Source organism: Drosophila guanche, unplaced genomic scaffold (genome assembly GCF_900245975.1).
Source record: "Drosophila guanche unplaced genomic scaffold, DGUA_6, whole genome shotgun sequence".
Taxonomy (NCBI): domain Eukaryota; kingdom Metazoa; phylum Arthropoda; class Insecta; order Diptera; family Drosophilidae; genus Drosophila; species Drosophila guanche.
Window position 1 is genome coordinate 5,359,728 of NW_022995744.1, and position 27,900 is coordinate 5,387,627.

General features: G+C 45.7%; 3 protein-coding genes and 1 long non-coding RNA gene across 7 annotated transcripts; 1 reads left to right on the forward strand and 3 right to left on the reverse strand.

The window, feature by feature from the left end:
- Positions 1–1,397: 1,397 nt before the first annotated feature.
- LOC117579573 lies at positions 1,398–26,918 on the reverse strand. The gene is made up of 6 exons (XM_034265500.1): positions 26,787–26,918; positions 24,667–25,097; positions 7,007–7,114; positions 5,738–6,067; positions 5,232–5,294; positions 1,398–4,456 (listed from the first exon to the last, which is right to left on the reverse strand). Exons 3-6 carry the CDS (start codon positions 7,010–7,012, stop codon positions 3,278–3,280), a joined length of 1,578 nt encoding a protein of 525 aa, XP_034121391.1. The 5' UTR covers positions 7,013–7,114; positions 24,667–25,097; positions 26,787–26,918; the 3' UTR covers positions 1,398–3,277.
- LOC117579576 lies at positions 7,066–27,900 on the forward strand. Of its 4 annotated transcripts, none has more exons than XR_004573500.1 (5): positions 7,066–7,371; positions 7,466–7,931; positions 7,991–8,038; positions 26,799–27,743; positions 27,818–27,900. It is a non-coding gene; the product is annotated as an uncharacterized LOC117579576 (long non-coding RNA). The 4 variants fall into 4 exon arrangements; XR_004573501.1 differs by having other exon boundaries at positions 7,466–7,872; XR_004573499.1 differs by having other exon boundaries at positions 7,466–8,038.
- On the reverse strand, positions 15,224–16,573 carry LOC117579575 (accessory gland protein Acp76A). The gene is made up of 2 exons (XM_034265502.1): positions 15,610–16,573; positions 15,224–15,539 (listed from the first exon to the last, which is right to left on the reverse strand). Exons 1-2 carry the CDS (start codon positions 16,448–16,450, stop codon positions 15,319–15,321), a joined length of 1,062 nt encoding a protein of 353 aa, XP_034121393.1. The 5' UTR covers positions 16,451–16,573; the 3' UTR covers positions 15,224–15,318.
- On the reverse strand, positions 16,607–18,941 carry LOC117579574 (serpin B6-like). Its single transcript, XM_034265501.1, has 3 exons — positions 18,622–18,941; positions 16,879–17,956; positions 16,607–16,823 (listed from the first exon to the last, which is right to left on the reverse strand). Exons 2-3 carry the CDS (start codon positions 17,933–17,935, stop codon positions 16,672–16,674), a joined length of 1,209 nt encoding a protein of 402 aa, XP_034121392.1. The 5' UTR covers positions 17,936–17,956; positions 18,622–18,941; the 3' UTR covers positions 16,607–16,671.

A 27,900-nucleotide genomic window follows, 5' to 3' on the forward strand; every position in this document is an offset into this window, starting at 1 on the left:
AATCCTGCCACAGCTTTCGTCAAATGGCTCGGACAACCACCACCCCAAACCCCTTCCTAGTCCAAGTTCTTCCAATCTGTGCCCAAATGCCTGTTCTTTGCCTGTGGACTGGTCTTTTCTGTATGTTCATTTCATTTCGTTCTGTGAAGTTTTCTTTGCCTTGTCCCTTTATGTATAAATTAGTTGGAGAACAAACACACATCACATGTGGTTTGTGCCATACAGACTCTTACTTGTATGTACAATACATATATCTACATATAAATGTGCTCTGGCAAATATAATTGAGTTTGCTTAATTATTTGGATTAGCAATTCAAGCGAAAATGCGCAGACAAGCAACGAGAACGACACAGCACGATTCATCACAGAGAATCAGTTTATTCATAAGGCCCCAAAGCTGGCAAGGCTACAGGAAGTTCGAGGGATTCTCTAAATACCGGACTGAGCATCAGTATATGCTGTTGAGGGGCTAAGGAAAACTTACCAAGAAACTTGCCAAATTATTTCTGATTTCCTCGACAACTTGTGAATTTGGCGGACGCTTGGCTCATCAATCTTTTCCGAAATCGATGGCATAGATATGCCAAGAGGTTAATCCCACAGACAAATAAATTATTAGAAAAGAAAGAAAACAAAGTAGTTGTTTTATTCAAAGAACAAGTACTGTAGGTACTGGACTCCTCCTAGTCTCTACCTTTGCTTCTACCCTTGATGATGCATCCTAGTATTTTCAGTGTTCAAATATTCCACATTCCCCTTTGCCAGTTCAAAACTTACCTCGTTTCCTCCTCGTTTAAAATGCAATTCAAATGAGCAGCAAAATATTGAAAGACTTTTAGTTGTACCATTTGTGAGGAGTTTATAATTTTTTTATTGAAATACTGCAAAATATTTGGCACACCTTTTTTGGTGGAACTTTCTGTGCATTTTTTGTACATTTAACTCAGCTTAACTTTAACCAAAACAGGAGATAGGGAATAGATGTTCCCCTAATTAGTATGCGAGAATATTCCCCCAGCATCTTTGCAACTTTTTCTGCTGCCAATCGAGGCTGTTCATAAATCATCATCAGTTGTGCAGTTGGGGCAAACCCTTGCCCAACTTCATCGGCTTCATTGAATCCGACTCGGGCATGTCACTCTCAATTAGTAGTCGGTCGTACAGTTCCAGGAAGCCAACTTGGGCAACTGGGCAAAGCCCAGAGATAAATGGGCAAACAGAATTAAATTGAAAATATTTTACCTTTACCAAAGATGAGAGGAACCGAACCGAAGCGAACCGTAAAAATGGAAATACAGATATTGTTTTAATTATTTGAAAAGTTCTCCTTTTATTGTTGCACGTTTCAACTTACTGTTATGGTTTACAGATGGATTTTTGTGGTTCATCTTTTGCCTTTTTTTGTTGCTTTCATTTTGTTATATAGTGTGACATTAAATATGCAATTTTATATATAATATATTTATATTTAATCATAGTCGTTGCACACCAATCGTAATCGAAAAACCAAAAAGGATGTCCAGGCTATGCACAAATTCATATTATACAATATAATATTGATGAATGCCAGTCGACAAATTCGCACAAATGATTTATGCATAACGAAGCAAAGGCAAAATCGAAAAACATAATAAAAAATATTCAACTTAAACTTATACAAGAACATATTTATATTAAGCCAGCATTTATTTAAATATCAATTATTTAACAGTACATTTAATATATGTATGTATATGTAATCTGTATAACTAGCATTATATAAAATTGATTTTGTTCTGCATAATCTATTGGGTCAAGCTCACAGAATAGTAGAGGGAAAAGTGGAAAAAAGCTCTGGGAGAGTCTAAGAGGTTTTCTTTTTTCGTTATTCAAGTGTATAGAGTAGGAAAGTAAGGCAGCAATTTATGAAGAATTTTGTTAATTGGGTTTGTGTTCATGCGTATTTATACATATTTAGTTTCGTTTCGTTTTGTTTCGACTATTCTTCACTAGAGGAAAGTAAGGCAGCAAGTCAAGAGTAGAGTTAGATAGTTTTGTTCTTTACTTTTGTATTGGTATTTCAGCAAGTGCTTTGTCACATTTAAGCCGCTTAAATATACGTTTATAAACACCCACACATATGTACATGTACACGTACGCGACATACATATTTTTGCTTGTATAACTACGTAATGTATATATAGCTACCGTAAATACATATGTTGTTTAAATATGCCTGGATTTCCATAATATATCATTCGCACCGCCCATCTAACAAGTCAGTACACAAATTTATTGATAGGTAGGTCACATTGATCTCCTCCTTCTGCCTGACGCTTAACGACTAAAGCCAATTATTCAGCACTGAAATGGTGTTCTACGGGGCTGGCGAGGAATGTTGATGGGATAAAGGCAATGGGGAGCAAAATACCAGAAATAAAATAACAGAAACTACATGAAAAATGTTTTAAAATTAAGGGCTTAAGCAGGAATACATTTTTTATTTGTTATACAAATTCTTACCGATTGCATAATGAACTGAAAATCCATCATCACACATATCCTTCCAATGCCCTCCACCAAAGTACTTTCCCTAGAGGGATGGGGCCTTGCCTGCTTGTAACAATTTCAACATTGGATAAATTCGATTTTAGGAGAAGAAAAATAACCAGAAGTTAATCAAAAAGTTAGGCACTTCCACTTCTCAGCTGTGACTGCAAAACAATGAAATGGTTTCCCTCCGCCCCCCTAATCTTTCTTTGTGGGAGAGTCTAGTTTTATATTTTAAAATCTTTTTGCTAAGTAGGAGCCTAGGAAATGCGAGCAGCGATTCGATTTTTATATATATAAAAAAATATTATTTTATATTTTATATATGAAACTCTGGCAAGCCTCTTGAAGCGGTTTACTAAATTGTTTAAGCCTTTAATTTGTTATCTATCCGATTTACTTAACTTGTTTTCATTTTTGTTTTGCTTTTGGATTCTTGTTTTGTGGAAAATTTGCTTTTCATTGATAGTTTATCACAAAAATGTTCAATACGCACTTTTTTCTGCACCCTACAGCACCTACAGCCTAAACTTTCTACGCCTTTTCTACTGATCTACTGTAGTTCCCCTTGCCGTGCGAGGGGATCACTCAAAGTCAGCCTCACGCAGACCTAATTTGCTCCTGAACCCCGACATGTGTTTGCCCAGACTGCGGCCAGCTGATGAGATGATGGATGAGGAATCATCCAGTCCGTAGTTGGCCTGATATGTGACTGGCAACTCTGGCGACGGGGCCAGGAGCAAACCTCACGTTCGCACAAACTTGTACACTATCAAGAATACCATAAAGGAGAGGGCCACCAGCACCACGGCGGTGACCACCTTGGCGCAGGTGTTCAGACCGGACTCGTGCGGATTCAGGGGCCGGGAGCTGGTGTGCGTGGCCGATCGGCGCCGCTTGGTGGCCAGGCCGCGGGCCAGAGCGGGAAATGCCAGGGATTGGGTGAAGGTCAGCTTGTGTATGGACTCGCTGAGACTGTACGGACCCACCGAACCCCTGGCTGCGGCCCTCAGCAGGACGTACTCCAGGTCGAGGGCATCGAAGAGGGAGTAGCGGGCGGTCATCGTTGAGGAACGTCGGCGGCCATCATGCCGGGAGTCTCGCTCCCGATCCGATTGTGGCTGCAGCCACGGATCGGAGACGCGCTGCTGGACGCCCGCCGCGCCCACAGCATAGGCGGAGCCGGAGGAGCAGGCGCCACCGCTGCCGCTGCTGGTGGCCAGGCCGCTGCTGCCAATGCCCATGCCCAGCCCGACCACACAGCTACCCACACCACCGTCAGCGCCAATGCCGCCGGATCCGCCCAGGCTGACCGCTGCCACGGATGTTAGCGACGACGTCGTCGATGACGAGGCCGAGCACAGCCGCAGATTCGTGGCCAGTCCGTTGTCATGGAACTCATTGGCATCCTCGATGGAGGTTTGGTCTGGTGATGTCTGCGCCCGTTCCAGAGCCGCCGCATGCTTCATCCTCAACGCAAACAGCCGGGCATGGTCCGGATGGAGCAAGGCGCTCGACTTGCGCCTCCCTCCATCTCCGCTGGGCACCACGCAGATGCTGTTCCTGATGCCCCGCCGCCCCAGCGACAAATTCGGCGAGCCCTGCGTCGGCGTACTCGTGGGCGACACGTGGCACGATCCACCGCCCGTCCGTCCCATGGGCAGGCTGAGCACACCCGGCGGGGCGATGAAGGCATTGGGCGAGGGCGATGCCTGCACCGAGTCGATGCCCGAGTCGCCGGCGTGCAGGGTATCACAGTAGAGCGAGCTGCGTCGATCCGTGCTGAGGGTCAGGTGATTCTGGCTGCGTCGGGCATTCAGATTGAGGTTGCTGCTGCTCCCTCCACCCACGGGGCTGCTGACATTCGTCTCCACGATGGCGGGAAATATGAACGATTGGCCATCTGCCTCGCCGCGCGGTGAGTCCTGCAAGAGTCCAAGGTACGTTTGAGTGGGGGCACAATTCAGGGCACAATGGGAATGGGTTTACTTTTCTTTTCTTCGGAGGGATTGGAGGACAGGGCAAGCCGGTTTTTAGGTGCTTTGTGTGAGTGTGAGGTGGGGGAACTCGGCCGTGGGGGAAGTTCTGGGCGGTGATTTCATTTAGTTAGGTGGTTCAAAAACTTTCGGTTTTTCGGGTGTAATATACATAATACATATATACGAGTAATATACAAGGTGAATTGGTGATGTCTTGGGTGTGGGGTGTTACTTACTTACAGCAGCAAAGACTGAACAATAAGTTGTGGAAGGTATTTCTTATGGGCAATAAATGGGAAATTTGTAATCGTTCCCACAACTTATTGGCCATTGCCCTCGCTCACCATTTGTGCAGGGGGATATTTAGTACTATACTTTAGCGAAAACAATTTAGTCCCAATGGAGATACATAATAAAAGGAGGTTCTAGTTATAAAAAACACGTGTAGAATACACAAAAATAACCTCAACAAGTTGGGTGGATTTTGGTCATATTTATACAGTTAGTTAGTAGTCAAAAAACTTTGGGTTAGTAGCACTCGTTGCGAGGCTTAATCGAGGCATGCAAAAAAGTCTAGTAAGGAGTAGTTCAAGTAGTAGGAAATAGGGAATAAGAGTAGACTATTGAGTGAGTGAGAGAGAGTTAGAGAAAGAGGGTAGAGAGAGAGAGAGACTTTTGATAAAGAGAGAGAGAGAGAGAGAGGAACTGAATGGAACCATACCCGCTGGCCCTCGGGGCCGCTGTTACGACGCAACTGTACGAAGCCCTCCTGGCGCAAGAGCGGCTACCACAGAAAACCAGCAATCAAAACCAAGACCAAAACCAAACCAAACCAAACACGCAACGCACACACAAAATAAGAGGCGAGTGGTGTGTGTGTGTGTGTGTGTGGGGTGTGGCGTGGCGTGGTGGAGATGGCGATGGTAGGTGTGTTGAGTTGTATGGTGGGGGGAAGAGAGAGACGTTGGAAAAACAAATTAACGCAAAAGGCACAGCGCAACTGACCGCAACGCAACATAACCTCAGATCATTTCAAACGAGGCAGGAAAATCCAACTAAAAATTACAAACATTGAAGCTGTTGCTGCTTTTTCTGCATTTGCTTTTCGTTTCCTGTATGTTTCACGCACACACACAAACACACTCCTCGCTTTCACACAACGAACACGGAGCAAACAGCAAACCAAAAACAAAAAACAAACAAAAGCACAGAGTTAAATCCGCCTACCTGGCTAGGCCACACCTGGAGCAGCGGCAGCGAACAGGATGGCTTGTTGTTGCCGGATGACCCAGCGCCAGTGGTGGCTGCAGAACCACCAGCAGCGACACCACTCGGTGGACCCAGACACGCCATGCCCGTCGCCGAGGATGAGGTGCCGGAGCCCTGGGAGAGGCTGGTGTAGTGCAGATGATTGAAGCGCTGCCCATCGCTGCTGCTGGCACTTGCCGCTGGTTTCGTGCGCGTCGGACTCTCATAGCCCGTGGAGTCGTCCGAGGATGTTGTTTTCGGCGACCGCCAGAATCGCTTCAAGCGCAGCTCGCGCCTTTTTTCTTGTTTCTGCAAATGTAAACGTGCAAATTGATTAATGCCTTTGGTTCATCCAATGTTTCTGTGTATACAACCCATATTTCACTTGGGGCTAATTCTCTTTTCTCGCCGAATGTTTGTTTGCATTTGCAGTTGCCGCCAATAAGTGTATTTAAACTTGAAAATAGCGAAAAAGCAGGCAGTGTCCATCGATTTCCATAACAAGACAATATCGATAAAGATATTTAACGAAATATCTTTTGAAATATCACTTGGAAGATCACATTTCTGTATCGATACGGTATCGATAGTGCCATTTTCGCATATCTAATTTTTTTTCGCAACTTGTTGTTTTTGTTGATTTTGTGTATTTTCTCGGTAAATGTTGATTAAAATGTAAACTTATTGTGAAAGCTCTGCAACATATATAAAACACAACAGATGAGCGTGTTTGCTGTCGATGGACACAGCAAATTGCTATTGATATGTTCGATCTTCGTCCAGTGGCCATAAATATTTGCGCTGCTTGCCATTGTGGCACCGCAATTTGGAGCGACCTTCGAAGTTGAGCATTCTTTTTTTCAATTTAAAGTGTGGCACTTGCACACAGCAGTGGAGTGTGGAATGTAGAGTGGCTGGGAGATGCGATGTTCGTTGTTTGAGTTCCTTATTTCGCAATTTGTATGCATGAGAGACTGCCTGGTGTGTGTGTGTGTGTGTTGGTTTTCCGTTAACAAATGTGAACTACCGCGCAATAACAACAATTCAGCGGCGCCACGAGGCGACGTGATGCGGCCGTCGCCATGTTGCATTTACCGATAAGCCGCGCACCGCACCGCGAAACCTTTTGTGTTGCACGTTGTCATTGTTTGCGGTTGTTCCTTGTAGCGTATTGGGAGCACAGCACACACAGCCACAAACGATTTTGTATAGTGGGAAAATTGGAGTGTTTTCGTTCTTTTTTGTTACCTGCATATTTTTGTAATATCAAATCCGTTTTATGTGTTTGGTATTTCATCCCCAGTCCGTTGTGGCGCAAGACGAAAATCGATGGAAAACTGCACAGAGGCATACGTTCTGTAAAAAATAAGTCGAATAAGAAAAGGAAAATATAAATCAGCCAATGCCAAAGAGAGAGAGAGTGAGAGAAAGAGAGAATGTACAACACAAGGGGATAAGCCAGTGGCACAGCAGGAAGAGAATATATCCAGTTAAAGACGAACATGTAACACATTGGTAGGTCCCACAACAGGTGAAGCAAAAGCCCACATGGAGATAAAGCAGATGAGAAGGTCAGCCATCACATGCCCTGGATCTTAAATGGATTGTTAAATGTATCGTAACCAACATTTCAATTGCACTCCCACTCCCACACACACAAAAACACACCCACAAATTTTAAAAGGCTTTTCTTTCATTCGATTTCAGCTGCCACCGAAAAAACAGTCGCAGAAGGAAAGCGCATAAATAAGGATGAGACATGTGTACACATGGCTGTGGGAAGGAAACGTCATTGCTGGCCGTCGACGGCAGCAGGAAACTGTCGCACATTAACACGCTGGCAAGGACAATGGCAATGGCGACGACGCCATTAGTGTTTGACAAGGACATTTCACACACACACCCAGGCCATACACAAAGACACCACAATATGAGGAACAGACAGAGGACGCAGACCTTCCTTCCACACAGAAACACTAGCAATTCCCACACCGCCATGTCATAGTGGTGTGGTCAAGTTGAAGGATATACTGCTTGTGCCGGGATGGAGCAGGAGCTGGCATTGGCAGAATGGACGCATGCCTTGGGACGCCTGAAAGCATAAATCAGCCAGAGTGAGCTCCGTCCCCAGTCCATGCTCTACAGCTTTTCAGTTTGTGGCTGCGCACTTCTGGTCAATAATTAGTTTGTGGCTGAATTGGATTCGTTATTTGAATTGAGTTTTCCTTGCAGTTGGAGCCCGCCCGTCTAATGTGTGGATGTTGACAGCGCAAAGTGCTGGTAAGTGCCTCAAATTATCCTTAATTTACCATTTAAACTTGAAGTTTAGTAATTTCGTTCCATTTGAATTCATTTGCTGCTTTTATTTACCCAAATTTATGCTTGACCAAAAAACTTTTGGCGTTCACTCCAGTAATTTGGCAATCATTTCGTTGATTGCCTCCAAGGACCCTTCAATTGTGGTGTGTGGCCTATACAAATGCTTTTATAGTTTCCTCAACTTCAACAGCCACAATAAACCGGCCACACACACAAACACTCGCTCATTCGTTCGCTCGCAGAGACATCAAGAGCACACCTGGTCGGGTTCTGGCTCTAGTTCTGTTTCCCTCCCCACGCACACACATTGCCATTGGTTGTTGGCCAACTCCTGGTGCGCTTGTTGCATATAGCTGCCGCACAACTCAACTGAAGGACAACACGTGGTTGCCTCAACTTAACGACATTCACGTTTCATTTTTTGTTCTCGAAGTCGGGCAGGAATGGGAACAAAAGTTTCCACCTCTCTCATGTGGTGCGTTGTGTTCTGTTGTGGTGTTGTGTGATGTGGTGTCCTTCAGTGTGCCAGCCCCCACACCTTTGTCAATCGATGTCAACACACGAGTCTAGCGCGAGTCGTTCCCTCGCTCGTTTCGTTCTCATTGCCATTGTCAAGGCCCCACCGCCTAGTTCCAGTTCCACTTTCATTTTGCAGCGCCGTTGGCATTGGCCTGTCTGCGATTTCGAATCGCCAATGCATATCGAGTAATTCCCAGACATAAATCGTTGGCTGTATCGCTGGCTGGCCGGTTGGCCATTTGCGCTGTATAAATATTTAAATGGCGATGTCAGCGTGAGGCGATACTTGAGCTCAGAGCAGACACGATTAAGATCTTTGACAACTTTAGTCTGTTCTAACATAAATCAATATAGTTATGCCCTTCATTTGATGCTGACATATTTATCTGTTAAACATTATTTAACTCTCCCCTTTTTGACCAGTTTCAATATTTTCTTTTCATAGTTAATAAAATGTCCTTTGTCCACTTGCTATCCAACGCCCTTGGATCGTGTCATGGCATAAACTAGGCATCTTCGTGGGGGGGCTGGGCGTCAGATGGGGCCAGAGGCCAAGACAAGACTAAGCAGAGCTGAGCCGAGAACCCAAAACGGTTTCTCCTCCGGCACGCCAGCAATTATACAAATGGGAAGACCCGACTGGCGGCTCTATGTCCTCTGTCCTCAGTTCTCAGTCCTCGCCCGTTCCGCCCATTCGCTTAACTCGCTTTTTGTGTTGAGCGTGACCAAAATTTTTAAATTGAAATAAATTTGCTTGCCTGAGTTTTTGTTTGTCGTTGTCGTTGTCGATGGTTGTCGTTGTCGTTGTCGCTGTTGTCGTTGCAGTTGTTGTAGTCGCTGCTGTTGGTTGTCCTTGCTGTCCTTGCTGGTGCTCCCTTTCCCTCATATCTCCTCCTATATAGTATCGTTATCGTGTTTGCTTAACGTGTTTTTCTTGCCTTGTTTTCGGTATTGTTCCATTTTCGTTGCATAGTTTTTGTATTTTTGTGTTTTTTTATTCCGCTCTTTGAATTATAAACAAATTTTGTTGCCCCCAGGCCAGAGTGTTTCGGTGCTGGCTAATGCCAGAGGTCAGGGCCAGCAGCAGTCCCCTCTGCCGCATCTGTATGGTAGAGTCGGTGTCTTAAGGACACGACCTTACCATCACACTCTTCCTGACAAACATTGACAGCTCAGCCAAAAACGAAGACACTCAAACAGCCCTCAAACTTCTTAAATCATATTTAATTAGCAGCAATTTCGGGGCAATTGTTATAAATAATGCAAGGTGTCTAGGCGGGATGGAGTGGGATGGAGTGGGATGGAGAGAGAGCGAGAGAACGAGAGAGAGTGCCACTAAAGCACAATCCAGACAGAAGCAATTTAAATTTTATTACAAACCATTTAGTCAAAGTGCTGGCAGTATCCTGGCTGTACGCCGTGTTCGCTGTGTGTCCTGTTTGCTGGATATTATTTATGTAGCCCGTGTGGGCTACGCAATGTGTTTTTTTCCGTTCCTTTCTACGGCACTAAACTTTCATGGTGTAAAATATGGTCAGAGGTTGCATACTTGGTCGTCGGCCGACAAAGCCATTTACCTTCTCGTCGCACTGCTGTTCCCTGTTCCCATGTTCCCTACCGCCAGTCGTTCAACTCTCATTGAAGTGGGTCTCTCGTCGTGGCATTGTTTCTACCGTATGAACCTTTGACTTGAGGCATGTCCCTGCCCTAATGGGTTACATCTCCTGGGAGCTAGTCGGCGTATGGTGAACTCTTGCGAGCCCCTACCCGCATTCCCTACCCAACAAAGTGTCCACTGACCCCATGCTAAAGTGCTTTGGTGTGGGATTAAGAACCTTGTTTGAGGTACTTATTAGCTGTTAAGGTCTCTTACCCTTACCCTCATTTGTTAGCCCAAACACCCCGAATTTATTAAGCTTACTCAAAGCTTTTCAAAGGTTCGGGGCTGGGATTGTGGGTCTAGAGTGGGTGTTGTAAAGGTCCCTGCGTAACCTGGACAAACATCAAGAGTGATCCGGGATAATGCTGATTTGATTAATCTGTTTCATATCCTTAACTTGATTTAGTTCATTATTCTAGCTTAAGAACGGATTGCCATAGTTGCAGACTCGACTCTGCCTGCTTGACTTATTCATTGATTCTTTGATTTCTTAGCTTGGCTTTGCTGTATGCTGCAAAATTTGAACAATTTCAGAACTTAATATAAACGTCAGAATGTCGCCTCTGCTCTTACCCTACTCCACGTCCAGTCGCGGCACTACCAAAACCATCCACCAAATGGAAGCCAATGGATGAAGAATTTTTCCACTCAATTGGGCAGCAATTCAACTGGCAGCTCTCGGTCCTCTCTCTCCAATGGGTTTCACTTCTCGATTCATTCTCCTGCAGCCACTTGCCACGCAGCAGAGCTTCCCTTTTCAGAAGCAGCTGCTGGAGCTCTCGAGCTGAATCTGAAGCTGAAACTGGTAGCTGAGAGTAGCTGGTAGCCGGTAGCTGATGCTGCCTCGCCTCGCCTTGCCTTGCCTTGCCTTGCCTCTTGGCGTCTGCTTTATGCAAAAGCAATTAACTTAACTTTTATTCTCCCACCTCTTCAGGTATTCCTTTTTTTTTTGTTGCCCACTGGCTTCTGTGTGCAAACCCAATATGAAAGTGGATTCCTCCTGCTGAAAATTTGCATGAGAACGCGATGGCAGCCCGTCCACAGAGACAGCACTTCCAATCGTTGACTCACTTTCTAGCTGCCATTTTGGGTTACGTTACGTTACGGTGTGGTGTGGCTTTTCTGGCTTTTTGTCGTATTAACGGTTTAGCACATTTTATGGTCGAAACGTGACATTTTCTGGTCAGAGTCTCGCAGCTGAATCGGAAAGCGTTGGTTGCCCTTTTGTTTGTTTGGACGAGGAGAGTCCTACGTTTCATTGTTTTCTGTTGCTGTTGCCCCTAAAACTGCACTTGATTTGTAGTGGCTATAGCGTGGCAGGATAACAGCTGTCGTTGGATACCCTTTGGAATGGGCTAGTCCAATAAAGTTGTCCAGCTGCGGCTCCTGAGTCCGTCCCCCCAACTACTTACAGCTGTCAGAGAGCTGACACTTTGGGCTTTTACCAAGAAGACATCGGAGGCCTTTCTTTATTGACTTTTCAATTACTGCCAGAAAGTAACGTTTATGTAAGGAGAAGGCGGCAACGAAAAGTTTCTTTAAATTTAAAGTTATGCCAGTGGATATTTGATGCTTCAACCTGATCCAAATAATGAATTTGCAAATGCTTTTCAGGGCATCAAAAGTTCACCCAGTGGCGACGCCACAATGCGGTTGAGGTTCAGATTCAGGTTGCCGGTACTCGTGGCGGCGACTCGTGCTGTTCAGCTCTGTGCACGTTGTAGTTGTGCTGCTTGCTGGTGGCCATTGTCTACGTGGCAGGACTTCCGCTGCTGTTGTCGGCTGCTGCGGTGGCTGCGGCAACCGGAAACGCCAAACACTTTCCGGTCACGCAGTCACGAGGTTTCCCTCTCAGCTGTGCGCTCCATGGTCTCTCCCTCCCCGTCCCTCACACACTCACACAAAGAGTCTCGAGTAGTCACTTAAGCTTAAGTGTTGTTGTGCGCCAACCATTTTGTGGCCACAACAACACTAACACTAAAAACTACACTAGCAATAAGGGCAACTCAATTTCTATGCGTGGCACGGCGCCACTTTTGGCGACTGCCAAGATGGGAGCAAAAACTTTTGCCACTCGCCTTCTTTTTGAATTTGCAATGTGCCAAAATAAGTTTTTAATTGAAAAGAGCTTAAGCAGGCGCAACCAGAGTCAATGGCCGTATAAAGGGGGGCACCAGAAGGAGCTGTAGAAGTCCATCAAGGTCTGCAAGCCAGAAGTGCCAAAAATTAGTGCCAGTGTGTCAGGATATATCTGTGCCACACCTGTGCATCTATTGTGTTAAAGGTTACGAGAGCCCAAATCCCAAAGGTTATTCAGTTGCCAAATCTGTCGTTCCATCTGTCACACAGGAGAAATGTTCAACAGAAGCCAGAAGCAGAAGGCATTTGTCATTAAGCATACGCCACGTTCTCTCACTCCCTATGTTTGATTTACAGACCACACACAAATCATTATCGATTATTATCAAAGTCATGTGTACGTACTATAACGAGCATATTAGATTTAACGTTCAGTCCATTAGCTTAAACAACCTTCGATTCGATTCGAGTCGCTTGGAGTCGCCCGCTTATGGCCAGCCATTCCTTTGTGCCTTGGGGTGTTAATAAGCCAAATGTCAATGTGTTAAATGTGCCAAAGGAGGGTGCAACTTGGATGGTTACACGACGATGAACGCCCGACGTTAGAGCTCAGTCTCGTGTGAAAATTCAATAAAAAATAAACACCAAGAAAACAAAGAGAAAAACAAAGACGTGTCCAGGTGCGAGCGTCAACAGTTGGCGAGGGCTGTTTGGATAGTTAAAGCGATATGAAGGCGATTATATATAATACATATACGAGTATGTTTAGTATGATTACAGGATGTAAACTTGCACTTCAAATTGATTTGCCCCAACGACACTGACAATTACATTGATGGAAGAGCAAAGCAGAAAGCTACTCCCAGTGCCCTCGAATACCGCCTCGATGGTAATTTCCCTATGGAGCGCGGTTTCAACCCTCTGCCAAATGTATGAGAGCTGTTCCCTGTGAACGTTTGCCATTTCGTATGCGTTTGTCGGTTATCGTTTTTACGAGGGTTATTTGCTGCCATGTCTATGGACCCGAACAATGGGCTAAAATGTGATTTTAGTTTATGCCAGTTTGACACGCTAATACCAGAACCCCCGCCCCTCCACACTCCCTGTCAGCAAACCAGGTGCAAGCAGGTCATAATCTAAGGCTCTTTCCATTGTTCCATTCAATACATTTGCCAGGCAGACTGGCTGATTGGCTGACTGGCTGACTGGCAGGATGAGCAACGGGAGACTGAACCTCTTCTCTCGAGTGCACTTTGCCATCATCAAGTTTTGGCATTCAATTCAATTAAGTGAGTTTAACTTTTGCCAGGCCAAGGAAAAATCCAGAACAATCAAGGATAAAGTTGCAAGTTCCCAACAAAGTGGTGACAGTGGGAGGAAGGGGAAGATTGAGGGAGAGACGTGTCGTCCTCTACGCGTAATTGTTGCCATTTGTTCTCATCAAACTTTTTGCCGATTCTTTTCGTTATTTGACTTTTTGCACGACTCTTTTGCTTTTAGCTTTTTGCTGCTTTGGCCTGTGGTTGGTCTTTGGTCCTTGGTCCTTGGTCCTTGGTTCAGGATCTACTGCTATGTGTACTCTTAGGTGTGAATTCCATCGCCTGGATTGAAATTGGTTTGGCCCTCGTTTTTTGTTTGAGTTTTGGTCTCGGCCACTTGTTTAACATGGCCACATTTCCCCCCCCCTCATATTTGACTTCGTTTGCCGGTGCCATTCCGCTGGCCTTCCTTCAGTTTCGTGCTCGTGCTGCCCCATCTCCTCCTCCTCCATGTCATGGGTTTTCGCAAATTTCATTTGCGCATACTTGGCTGTCGGCATCATGTGGATGTGGCTGTGGATGCCGATGCCGATGTCAATGTGGGCCAGCCACCGATGTTAACGTCATTTGTCGACATGGCCGCAACTGCACACTGCACACTGCACTCTGCACTCCACTCTGTTGCATTTTTTAATCTGTACGTGGCCACGGGTACACTGGCGGGATAGGCGCCAGCAGTTTTTATTTTCCAAACCAATAAAAACTACTCGGGGAGCATGTAAGGTCGTTTGGCTGTTTGGTTGCTTCGTTGTGATTGTGTGTGGCCAGTGGAGTGTATGAGCAATATTCCACTGCCAGCTGCTGCACAGCAACTGTAAGTACAAGGCCCGTAAATGTACATACGTGCCCCCCCATGTCATGTCATGGTGTGTTCTTTGGTATGTTCTTGTAGGTTAATTGCTAGACGTCTTGGATTGGTAGCCACAGGATATCAATTATTTGTTGGATGAATGTTTTCGATGCCTTGGAAATCTGAAAGCAATGCCACGTGGAGTGGATTTGCTGCTGCAGCAGCATCAGCCGCTGAGTGACGGTTTCGCATGTGGATGCGGATTTACGGATACGGTTACGGATACCCTTCTACGGGTTAGGGTTAGGGGGCAAAATCAGTGCTGAGTGCCGAGTGCCATGCCGGGACTTCCCCAGACTTATAATTTATGCAATTGCAGTTCGGCCAGACCCAAACTCCCCTCCATTTCACTCTCCTCCACATCCCAACAGTCGTCGTGATGCAATTGTCAGTATTTGGCTTCGTTTGCACTGCAAACGGCGAGTAATTGTGGGGTTTTGGTTTGCCACAGGACACAACGACAATCAAAAAGAAAGAGAAAAAAAAACAAAACCCACAAAGAACTCAGGGGGCGTGGATTGAGAGGGGTGGAGGTGTGGAAACCCGTAGTGATGCTGGTGTTTTGTGGCCTTAATTTGCTTAAACAGGCAATTAATATGCGCGGCAACGTTGTAAACAATGCCAACGGGGGAATCCAGCGGGAGACCTGAGGAGCTCCGTCGAGCTGCCTGCCTGCCGCCCACCGCTAATGGCACGGATAACACAACGAAACATTTTTCTCCTTTGGCTCAATTCAAACTAAATTTAATCAACACCAGTTACGGCAGGTTTCTTTGACTTCTGTTTGTCGAGGGAAACCTCAGAGATCCACACATTAAAAGTAACTTTTTCCCCGTCTCAACTTTCTTAGATGATAGCCAGATTCCGCAAACTTTTGGGAACAATTCACTTTTGGCGTTAAACCTTCCAAATGTTCAATGCGACCAGCCACATAGACAGTGTCGCGATCCTTTATGACAAACACAAAGGATTGGTTCACATCGAATACCTCCTCGATGATGTCATGCTTGACGGAATGGGTGTCTGCCATTTCAACTGCAAAAAGTTAAATGAAAATTCGGGTAACTGCAGAGGAGGAGGAGGAGGAGGCTAAGGCGTGGCTTACTCAGTGGCCGATTGGGTTGAATGTGCACCACCGTCCTGAGTTTGAATTCATTGATTTTGTCATACGCGTTGTGGTCGAAGCTTCTGTGAAATTTCGTATCTCTCAGGAGATCTGCAATGTCCAAGCCCTGCATAAAGGAACCCAATTTCTTGTCAGACTCCACCCTGAAGATGGGCAGAAACAGGTGCATGTCCCGTGGTGCACTCAGCGTTGTGTTGAAGTAGAGCTGCACATCATCCAGCAGATCTTTGGTCTCTATGCCGTTGCGGGGCAGCAGCACCAGCATGCCCATGTCCTCGCCGTAGCTAAAGGGTATGAATATGCCCCGGGCATTATCTGTGGCCATTGTGGCAAACGAGTTGAAGGTGTGCATCATGGGAACACACAGGGAGTGAGCGACCTGCCCCGTCAGATCCCTGGTGACAAAGTAGGTCTTGTGCAGCGACTCGAAGCGGTGCAGCCATCGTCCAGTGACCGAAATCCCACTGATGGCGATCCCCTTTGTACCATTGTCCAGCTCCTTGGGTACCACTATATTACTTGTCTGCTCTTCCAACGTCTTGGCCAGCCAGTCGTTGATGGTCCGCGTAGCTTCCCCTTTCTGCGCAAAGTCTATGCTTGTGGAAATATCAGTATTCCAGATCCTAGGCGATTCCCTCACTGGCAGTACGTGGGACAGAAACAATCGACTGCCCAGCATGAATTGTGAAGATTTGGTCTTATTTAATCTCTTGCCCAATTCGCTGAAGGATTCATCTAGCTCTGGATCTTCGTCTTGTAGTGCTGCATCCTTTTCGCTTTCCCTATCCGCATAGATCTCGGCAAGGGCTACTTTGACCATAAAAGGGGATACAACATATTGACTCTGATAGTTATCGTGGACCAATTCCCTCAGAAGCCTCAACGTAACTTTGCCAGAGAGGGATCGTTGAAATAATAACAAAAGAATCACTGAAATTGTTCCAAGCTGTTTGAACATTTTAAGCAAACTGCACAGTTTCAGGCGTGAAGTTCTTTAACGTTTAATAGGCAAAGCGAAACAGATTAGTTATAGAACATTGATTATTGAATGGTTTCTGGTATTCGATCCACAATTCCTGCCACATAAATTCTCTTCTTATCTTTGATATAAAAGAAAAACGGATGATTGATTGTGAAACGTTCAACTTCTTCGGTGTTTCTTTTCGCGAAAGGTTTGTTCTTCAGCTCCACAGCTAAGATTGATTTTAAATTAGTTATAGATACAAAAGAAATGCGAGTAATACCTACAGGCCGAGACAACAGACGCATTGTAACCCCCTTCATCCACCAGGATGTGCACCTTGTGTCGAAACTGATGGAGCCACACTCCCTCCTGTTTGGTGAGGCCACTGAAGTTGGCGCCTCTAAAAAATATCTGTCGAATGCCCATGGTCTTGATGATATTCGACAAATCTGATCCGTATTCAATCTGGAATCGTGGAAAGCCGAGTTCAATTTCCACGGGTGGTTCGGTGGGCTCAAGGGCTTGCAGATCCACGTCTTGGATATTTCTCTTGATGTAGTAAAGGCCGGTGGAGTCTCTCGGCAGGAGTACGACCATCGAGAGGTTCTCGTGCTTGTAGGGCAGGAATATCGCGTGTGCACAGATTGCATCAATGTATCTGTGGGCAAACTTCTCCCTTATGTGCATCATATCGACCAGGGCTGTGGGCACAATTCCGTCTGGGCTTCGATTCGGAGTTTTAAAGGGCTCCTTGGTGGTTAGGTTCGGATCGAAGGGCTTAGCCCACTCGCCATGGAACTCGAATGCAGTGATCAGCACCATCTTTGAGTCGGGACTAACCCAGCCCAACATTTTTTTAATTTTCTGCTTCGTTTTCATGGCTATCCATCCGTTGATGATCTCCACGGTGCCATCCATGCTCTCGAAGTCCACATGCTCCACTTTTGTATGGAAATATTTGTAAATGTCCAGCTTGTAGCGATCCAGCAGCCACAGGCCACGATCCACGTACAACTGATTGTACATTTGCATTGTGGAATTGTAGATTGTTTTGTTGTAGACACTCCCCTTGAGGTGCTCCTTCAGTTGCTCTTCGTTTAGCTGCAACACGCCCATCATTTCGGTTTCACTGGCAGCCCTTGTGCCCATTAATAGGTGTATGAGGCCATCGTGGAATGAGGCTGGCGACACAATGATGTTCTCCTCACTGGGATATCTGATTAGGTGTGCAATGAAGGACATGTGAGGATTGGCCACAATAAATGCCTCTCCACCCATGCAGCAGCAGCCAAGCAGAAGCACAAAACAAAGCCACTTGTTCATCATCTTGAAGGAGTACATCAAGTGGAAAGACTTGATTAGCTGAGGGGGGGGGGGGGGGGGGGGGGGGCTTAGGTCAGACATAGAGTGATGAAATCTTAGATAATTCCTAGAACTGGATGAGACTTAGAAGCGATACGTGTAACTTGTTATTCTATCTGTAACCTTAATGAATTAATTGGAAACATCTCTAAAAATCAATTAAAACTCTAGCTGCTAACAGGCCAAGGCTATCAGACATATGTTTGCCACTTCACCTTCTTCTGTTGCGGGTTTTACTCTCCGAGTATGAAATCTGAGCTTAAGCAGCGCTTAGCTACGCTCAGCTTCGGCTCGTGGCATAAAGCGTTTGTGCGCTCATTGCATTTTAATGGATTTTTAAAGCGTTGATGTTGCAGGGAGCAGCAGCAGCAGCCGCAAACACTCGGATATGCTGCCATGCAATGCCCCCCACATGGGGCCACACACACACACACAGACAAACACAACGACAGGCAGCCGTTTGGCTAAGCGTTTGCCACTTTATTCTGCCATCGTCTGTTTATCTCTGCCATTGGCTGCTCTCGGGGCTACGCTTCGTCTGGGCTTCGGTTAGCGTCTGGCGGCTGCTGCTGCCTGTCAGCTATCTAAGAGCAAGCAGCATGAAGCAAGCAGCCGTGGCAGAGGCGGTGGTGTTCTGGTTGTGTGGCATGTCAGTGAGCACTTACACTAATTTCCAGTTATTTGCATGCAAAATTACCCAGCACTAGGAACGTCTACGGAGCACCACAGGAGCTGCTGCCGCCACCGACACCGCCACCGCAATCGCCGCACCGACACCAACGCAAACAAAACTAGCCGACACCAGAGGTGGCAACTTCTTGCCACAGCTGCACAGAGAGAAAGTGCGCAGAGTTTCAGCAGTGGCCAGGGTACACCGTGAGTAGGGAACTGGTAGAGGGATTGTGGCTGTTCTTTTTCTTACTCTGGAATTGTTATAGTTTTAGCAATGGGAATTTTGAATGTTCGTTGCCATGAAAAATGTAATTTCAATTAAAAATTAAATGAAATTTCAGTGCACACTTTGCTCGGGGTCGGCTGGCAATTAAAAATGGGGAAATTATGCTAATATTGGTGTGGCCTAGTGGCCGGCCTCTCTGCACACGTTTGTCATTTATCATTTGGCCCCGATTTTCCAACATTGAATCGGGCCACACTCCATGTCCTGATTAGCAACCACACCGCCTCCTGCACACACAATTCCCCAGCTTTGAGTGCTGCTTTGAGTGTGTGCCGCCAGCCAGTGATTGGTATTTGCCATAACGCCTACACCAGACAACTTTTCTAGCCATTTTCTGCTGCTCCACTCAAATGTCAAACCACACACTTGTGAGTGTGCTGTGTGTGTGTGTACTTGTGCCACCCACATGGTCACCAACCAGTTGGGCCGGTGGCTCGTGTCGGCACTGTTCGGGTCATCAATAATTTATACACGAATTTGATAAATTATTTCGTACGACGGTCCTCTGCTGCGAGTGCCGGCAGCAACTTAATAAGTTAATTTGTCAAAGGAAAAGCATAGGGTTTCTCCTTCACAAGAGCCCGATCCAGACATGTAAATAGTCTCAATGGGGGTTTCGACTTGGCTTTATGCTAAGACCTTACAGCCCCTGATAGGGAATACATAATAAGTTGGTTATTAATGGTCTAGACATATGTAAGTGGGGCACTTGCTTGCCACTAGCTTGGAGGCTTATGTTAAAGCATTAAACGATGCATAAAAGGGAACAAATTAGGCAGGAAGTTGCATGCCTAATGAGGCTAAACTTTTGAATCGATAAGAAAGAAACAGAAAAGAGAAAGAGAAAGGGAAACCTTCTTCAGGCATTAATCGTATCAAAAATAGTGTTCTGTTCTCCTTTAAGGCATGCAATCATTAATCCATGCTTTGGTTAAGGCAAAAGGCACTTCCTGTCAAAGGTGATTTCCTCCATTGAACGAGGGTTCAGCAGCACAACTGTGCTTCCTCCTGCGTAATCCTTTGGGTCCGGATCAATTGCAAGTTAAACAACTCAATTTGCTCAGCAGGAAAAGTGCCTCACTCCCTCCAGCCATATATGGACAGACAATTGCAAGGGCAAACCCCATGGAGAAAACATTCTCTAACAAAGGATACCCACCCACATACAGGCCAGGAACAGACACACTCGGGGGGGATCGGCGCACAGAAACAATCAATGCGTTTGCCAGCCATGTCGGTGGCACAACAACTAGATAAAGGCACAAAAAGGAAGTGAAAACACTAACTGGAAAACAACAATTTAATTAAAAATTTATAAGCGTGTCGCTGCCGCTGCCGCTGCCGTTGCTTTTGTCGTTGTCTTGGCAAACGACAAACAAACGTGGCAAACAAGGCAACAAACTGTTGCTGCAACAGCACTGGCAGCAGCCAGCACCCAGCACCCACACACTAACACAAACACAATTTCTGGTTCAAAAGTTGCGGAGGGGGGAGAGGTGGTTGGGTGGGCAGCAAGTAGGAAGCACTCGAGCGCCCCCTGGCGATGGATAACGACGGCACACATGAGCAAACCGGAAATGGCCTGCTGCCATTGTTGTTCCCTGCCTCCGCTCTCCGCTTTCCAGTTATGCTTCTGCTCCGCTCCGCTCCTCTCCTCTCCGCCTGTGCCCAACGTTTGGCTCATTTGTTTTCCAGTTTTCTGGCTTTGTTCAGACTTTTGCCAGCTAATTACTGGAGCACGGCTTCGGCTTTCCGGAGCACCCATTGAGACTTAATTAGCAAAAACAAAAAAGTTGTTTTTGCTCGTCGCAGCGACATAATTGAAATGTTTAATGTTTTGTTGGTTTCTTTACTTAGCATTTGTAACCAAAAGTTTGTTGTGCTGCCTCCCTGCCCGTGCCTCTGTCTATGCCCATCCATTCGTTTCAATTAATTTACCATTTGGCCATGGCTAGATCATAATTGTATGCATGCCTCGGTGGAGAGGCTCCCAAGCTCCCAGCCGCTTCCGGCGGAAGTCTCGACTACTCGACTTCTTGGGCTGTGCCTCTTTGTGCTCGGTTATCCTTTATGCTCATTATAAAAGCGAGGGAATTACTTAAAGCCAGTTGCCTGTCTGTGTGAGAGTTTGTGTTGTGGTTGTGTGTGTGTGTGTGTGTGGAGGGTTATTGTTCTGCGTAATTTATGGCCATATAGCCATGGCTAAATCGCACTGAACACAACAGAAAACAAGAGAAAATGAAGGCTTCAAGCGTCGGCTATTTATAAATGAGACTACTTTGGTGCGGCCTTCGTAAATAATAAGGATAATAAATGGTTCTGGCGGCAAGGTGAGGATGTTGCGCTGATTGATGGTAAATGAATATTTAAGAGGCTGAAGTTTTTATAGTTGGATTATCCTCTGGCTAATGCGATTACAAAAACATCGCCAAATGCCGAAACATTAAAACTCGTTTTAATGGCTTTATGGCTTATCGGCATCAATTAAAATCTAATTACCATCCGATTACGCTCCTATTTCGCTTGGGCCATTGCCTAATTCAGTTTCCCATAAACTTTCATATCGTATAAGTAAAATGCTTCCCCGGTTGAACTTATCTGCTTGATCGCATTTAAACCACTCAAAGCGGATATGCCTTGTCAGCTTTAAGTTTCGTAAAACCTTTTAAGCACCCAACCCCCCAAAAGCCCCACACAACACAATCAAATTCATTTTCTTTCATTCTTTTCATACAGCTGGAGCCACTTATTGCTGGCGCCCAACTCCAACTCCAACTCCAGCTCCACCTTCATATTCATTTTTGTGGCCTTATGTGTAGCATATTTATTTGGGGTAGGGCATGGCAGGGACTGGCAGTGGAAAATTGCGAGGTTTGCATTTCAATATCAGGGGCGTCTGTAAGACTCTTAAGAGCTTTGCCAATTGTTGAATATTTTACAGTTTTTATTAGCTTTGTGTGTTTACCGATTGTCGCAGCGGTTGCCCTGCTTGATGCGTTTTCTGTTTGGGTTTCCTTTCTCTTTTTTTTCCTTAGGAGCGAATGACACGCCCGTTCGGCGGCATTAAATGTGCCACTGTTGTTTCGCCTCTTTTTCCGTTGTTAAGCTTGTGTTTTTTGTGCTGTTGTGATTATTTCTCATTAACAGGAGCGTGGAGGAGCTGCGCTTATAGCATTTTTTTTTCACCCATTTTGTGTCGCTGTGCTGGGTCTGGCCCCGTTCTAATGGCCCACGGACCGTTGATTTTAACGTCTCATGGCAGTGACTGTCGCTGTTGCTTTTGCTACCACCGTGGGTTGTGGGATTTTCCTTTTCCTTTCGTTTTTTTTTCACAAATTAGTCGCACGAACATTTTTGCCGCTATGTGGCACTGCTACGGCACTGGGCCACTAAATGGCAGTCAGTCGCGGGCTGCTCTGGCCTGGCCTGGACGAGGAGCTGGCAAGCTCGAGCGGCAAATTGTTTGCAACATGCAAAGCGGTGGCCGCAAAATAGGCCGACAACCAGAGGCCCAGGAGCCAACCCCAGTCCCAGCCCCAGCCCCAGCCCCAGCCCCGACCAGAGCCTCGATGCTTTGGACTGGAAACAAATATGCAAGCAGGTCGCATTAGAGATGAGAGCGTGACTCGCTTCTTCATGCTGTTAGCCGCCACAGAATGTGGCAGGGATTACCCAACTGCGACCCTGCCGGGAATGCTCCTGTCAGCATTCTTCAGTGTCTTTCCATGCAGCCTGACAAACACACAAAGAGACATGCCACGCCTTCAGTGCTCAGTACTCAGTCCCAGGTTTCATCCTGCGCTGGTGGGGAACCAGCTGCCACGTCCCGTTGCTGCTGCTGCCTCGTGCATGACACGCTTCCTGCCACTTCCTGCGACTGGCTGCGACTGCGGCTGCCTACCTACTCGGAATGAATATGGATTTCCTTTTAATTACAACTCCATGGCCCGCACAAAAGGGGGGAGCCCCTTTATGCATATTCTTTTCTGCGGCTCTTGTCGCTATTTATGCCTGCAGCTATTTTTGGCCAAACTCTGAGGTAGAATGAATGCCACACAATCGGCTTGTTTTGATATCACATTTCCCATCCACAAAGCTCTCTGCTCTGCACGAGGATACGTATCTCGGAGTGGGGACGACAATGGCATGTTGTGGCACAATGGAGGCAAAGGCGAAGCGAAAGCGGATCCACGGCTGGCAGAATTTGAATATGTATTCAAATGAAATCTGTTGAATGCAAATATTTATCCGTTTTCCACGCAGAGTTGAGTGGCACTAAGACTTGCATAAATATCCCTATTCAAAGATAGCAAAAGTACAAAGGGATTTCGTTTAAATGAGATTTTAGAAAAGTTCCAAAGAGCTACTTACATTTTGGTGTCATGTATTTAATGGGATTTAGGGAAACTAAAACATTATAATTCCCCATGTCTGCTTTGTGTGTTTTCACGTTTGTTACGCAACTTTTGAAACGTTTATACGTTTGAAAAAGTTATTTAATTGCATTCTTTGGTTAGCTGCACGAAAATTCTAAATTTGGCAATTCTATTCTGCCAGATTAGCGAATTATATTGCCCCCCCCCATAAATGTATGTACATAAAAGCTAAATAGTTTAACAAACAAATGTACATTTACATATGTATGTATGTATATCTGCATACCCAAGGGAGTTTTTGCACCATTTGGCTAGTTTTTTGTTGTATAAAACTTTCATTTACCATTGTGTACATATATCCCAAACGACTCTGGAAACAGAACCATAGGAAGGCCCCCTTTGCTTCTGAATTAACTCTCCCTAATTAATGGATAATTAGTTAATTAAAATACCATTATTGAACCCTTTAAGCAACTAGTGTTTAATGAGTTTAACATTTAACGTAAACGCCAAATAAATTACAAGAGTAGTTTCAAGTGCGGAAAGATTTTGTATTGATTTTGTGTTCAGAGGCTTCGAATCATAATCTCAACTCGGCTCAGCAGTTGAGCGATAAATTCGGAATAATCTGCCAGTTGATAGCGCTCCCATAACTTCATTTAGCTCATCAAACAGCACTCCCGGCTAATCCTACGTTTAGTTGATTCTTGTTAACCAGCAATATGGATTATAATTTCATTATTCTGGGACACACACGCAAACTTGGTGCACACACATGGAGCTGCTGGAGCAAGTTTTGCCTATATAAAGAGCTCTTTTCATGAGCGGAGAATCTTTTATCGAGCACATATTGTCATGTAAAATATATGCCACTGATACACTAGCACGCAAGCACACCTGTACACATATACGTACATGTGTACATATATAAAAAACAAAAGCAAAGGCCGTTAGCATCGGCATGCCCATCTTTTGCTTGGATAAGCTGGCTCTGGCTTTGGCTCTGTTCCTGGATCTGGCTTCGCCTCTGGCTATGTGCTCTTGCAATGCTTCTGCTCCTCCCTTCCTTTCCTTTCCTGCTGGCTTTGCTGGCTGTTCAAATATGTATTGCTCTGCATATTTTATGAAATCCACGTGCTTTTCAGGCAACACTTACTCACTCACTAACACTCCCAGTGGCACTCGCATTGCCATTCTTTTTGGAGGGGGGCTAACTCGATAATATTGATTGGTTCGGGGGATATATCTGTACCAAATACGATGGAGAGTAGTGTAGGTGTGCGCGTCACGCGTCTCGTCGCGTGCTTTTCGTAGTTCCCTGCCTGCACCAGTGCCAGGGTCAGTGGCAATTAATGTGCGACCGACCGACTACTCACCATTTCACATGATTCTCCATGAGGGGCAGCAGCTTCACCTGCATCTCCTTTGGCTCGGCCATGTCTCGTTAATTTCGTATCCTGAAAGCTGAGGCGTTTAAAACGCGCGTGATATATTTTTTAGCTCTTTTAATATGTGTTTGTGTACGTGTTCGTGTGTGTGTGTGTGTGTGTTTGTGTGTGTGTGGTGTATCTGCATATGTGTGTGCGTTCTTGACAAATTGTTATTGCTGTTGTCGGGTTGTTAGTTGTTGGCGTTTTTCCTTTTGTTTCGGCTTCTATCCTGTATCTCTTTTTTTGGTGTTACACTTTTTTGAGTACACTTCTGGGATGCTGATAAATTGCCCTTCGGTTGATCATTTCATATATGCATTAGGCTTTTCCGCGACACTTGGATGGATGCACGGACACGGATGATGTGATTCCTTCCTCTTGAATTGGATAAATATTTAATGTTTCAATTTCATTTCAGCGCACAAAAAACAACAGAAGGAGGAGCGAGTGTTGATGGGATGCTACTGTCGCACTGCACTGTGCGTTCCCGTCTTGGCCGTTTATGGCCAACCAGCCAACAACCTCAACCTCCGCCGCCCGGACGACAGATCCATTCTCATTATCCGTTTTGGCCTAACCCTATCCCCCGTGCCACGCCCCTTTGGTGGGGCACAGTGGCACAGTGTCTCAAGTGCGCCATTAGGCGTTCGTTAATGGCCTTTTACCGTTTTGCGCCTCATCTACGAGTACACAGAGTGCGTGTGTGTGTGTGCGCCATGCAACAACGCCAGCAAACAGCGCGTTGTAAACTCATTTAATATGCTTAATGACGTCATGTGTGTGTGCGCTGCTTTTAAGTAGCCACTGTGCCCCAACCACCCACTCCCCTGCCCACTGCTCTCTACGAGTTCCGCATGCGACAATTCTCTCTGTTCTCTGTCCTCTGTCTCTGGCGATGTTTTTGTTTTGTTTTGTCGTCGTCCCTCTCTAGTGTGGCACTCCTCTTTTGTTGATTCGCAGCCTTCATTGTTGCGTTGGTCATTTGAAATGCAGATAGCCTTGGCAGTTCTAGCCTTTGGGCAGCTACCAACGCAACAGAAAGAAGAAAGAAGCAAAACTAACTCTGCCCCAAAAAACAGGACTATATGGACTGCACAGACTACAGCCAAAACTCTTGACAGAACGCCCAGTGAGTGGCGGAGGATGATGGCCTTGGAGGAGTCATACCAACACGACCGGCCATAGAATTTCAACGAAATCAACGCTGTCAAAGGCTCAAATGGAAATGCTTTTTATTGTTTGCCATAACTTTGTTTGATGGCCTACGATGCGGAAACAGTGCTGATTATGCTTGTCACTATTGTGTGTATATTAATTCAGTCGGGGCGTGAGCAATCCTTGAATTAAATCAAATATTTTCTTAGTTTTGCTTAGTAAATAAGAAGAAAAATTTGCATGTTGAGTTCTTTAAATGACGAAAGTTCTCCTTGTACATTTTCAGATTGTCTGAAGTTTGTTTACTCCCTGAAACCCAAACTCTTCAAATAATCTTTTAACCTACAAAGGAATTTAAATGTCAGCCTTTGCTGTGTTGGTTTAGTAATAAACTCCAGACCACAGCAACATTTGCTGACTCTGAGTTAATTTTCCCTGTTAATTGCAAGTGTCTGCCTGTACTGACGAACTGACTGACTCGACTGCCAGTCTCTCAGGAAATGCATATTAAAGGAATGCGGAATGTGCAAATAAATGTATAGGTAGCTTTCAAATAACTCGGCTGGCAGCCGTTAAGGAAGCACAAACTGAAGCTAATCTGCTGGTCATGTAGTCCTCCTGGCTCGGAATTTCAAGTCACTTAGTCTTCTAGACACATCTAATGTGGGCTTTGCATGTTCCAAGCAAGGGAAAGCTCCCGCTTGTGTGTTAACATGTCCTAACTTGGCAGCTGACTTCGCCTCCATAAGTCCCACTTGGTCCTGGCCTAGCCCTAAGGTAGTGGCACTCTCCTTGCCTTCTTCACATTTCTGGCGCAGTTTTGTAGTTTTTGTTTGATTTTTTCATATTGGTATTTAAATATTTAGACACACAAACACACACTGAGCATTGAAACTAAACTAGAACTTTACTTTACTCCACAGGACACGGAAACACACACAACAATTCCGACGAACTCAACTCCACACTCCACGCTTCGGCGGTCTGTTTCCTTTGGGCTGGAGTTGCCAACGGATTTGCCAACTCCCGCTTACACTTTGCCCGTCACGCAGTTGCTTGGAGGGGAAACTACTACTATCCGTATCCGAATCTAAATCCGAATGTTGAACAGAAACAGACTGTGATGCACTCTGGGGTGCTCCGAACGGTTCTGAGGGAACGTCCGTTCGGGAACAGCTTGAGCAACAAACTGTTGTCCATGCTGCCCGCTGGAGTCGGCCAAAGCTCGTGGAGCTCGTGTTGGGGCACGCTGTTGCTATTGGCAGTGAAAGCTTTTGCCTTTCCGTGTGCGTCTCCTGCCACCTTATGACGCTGCAGTGTTGTCGGCAGTACACGTGCGGAGCTTTTTGGCACGTGAGGCATGTATGTATGAGCATAGCTGTGGAAGTGGCATAAGCAGAGGCCAGACAAGGCCTGGACAATGGTGTTGGCATTTTCGAAAAACCTTTCTCAACAAGTGGAAAGCTTACAATTTAAGATTAATTAGCGCTAGGACTACTAATTGAATTTCCATGGCCACTAGTGTGCTAAGCTGGGTGGGGGGCTCTAATTTTTCGTTTCGGCAACTTTCTGAAAGTTTTAGAAATGCTCTCATTTTCAACCTGTTGACCAGATGAATAGAACGGCTGGGGAGGCTGCGTGTGGTGCGGCAGGAAACATAACTTTTGTCCTTACACGAGTCTGCGAATAGTTTTCGCTTGTGGCAACAGCAACAGCAGCAGAGAAGACCTTGCCATGGCTCGCCTTGCTCTTGAAAATGGCAACAACCAAAGCAGCGGCAGAAGTCGGCTGAAATATTTATGCATGTAAGGTCATCACAGCTATTTTACTCGGCTCCGCTCCGCTCAGCTGGCACTAAAAATAAGTATGTAAGTAGATATAAGCGTAACATATACCCGTACTACTTGTACTTATATAATGTATATTTCGTCTGCCATTCCAGGCGAAAATTCGTTTTTTAATACTTTGGCAAGGACGTGGCAGTCTGGCTGGCCCGGCCTGGCCCTCGCCGAGTGTCCGACAACA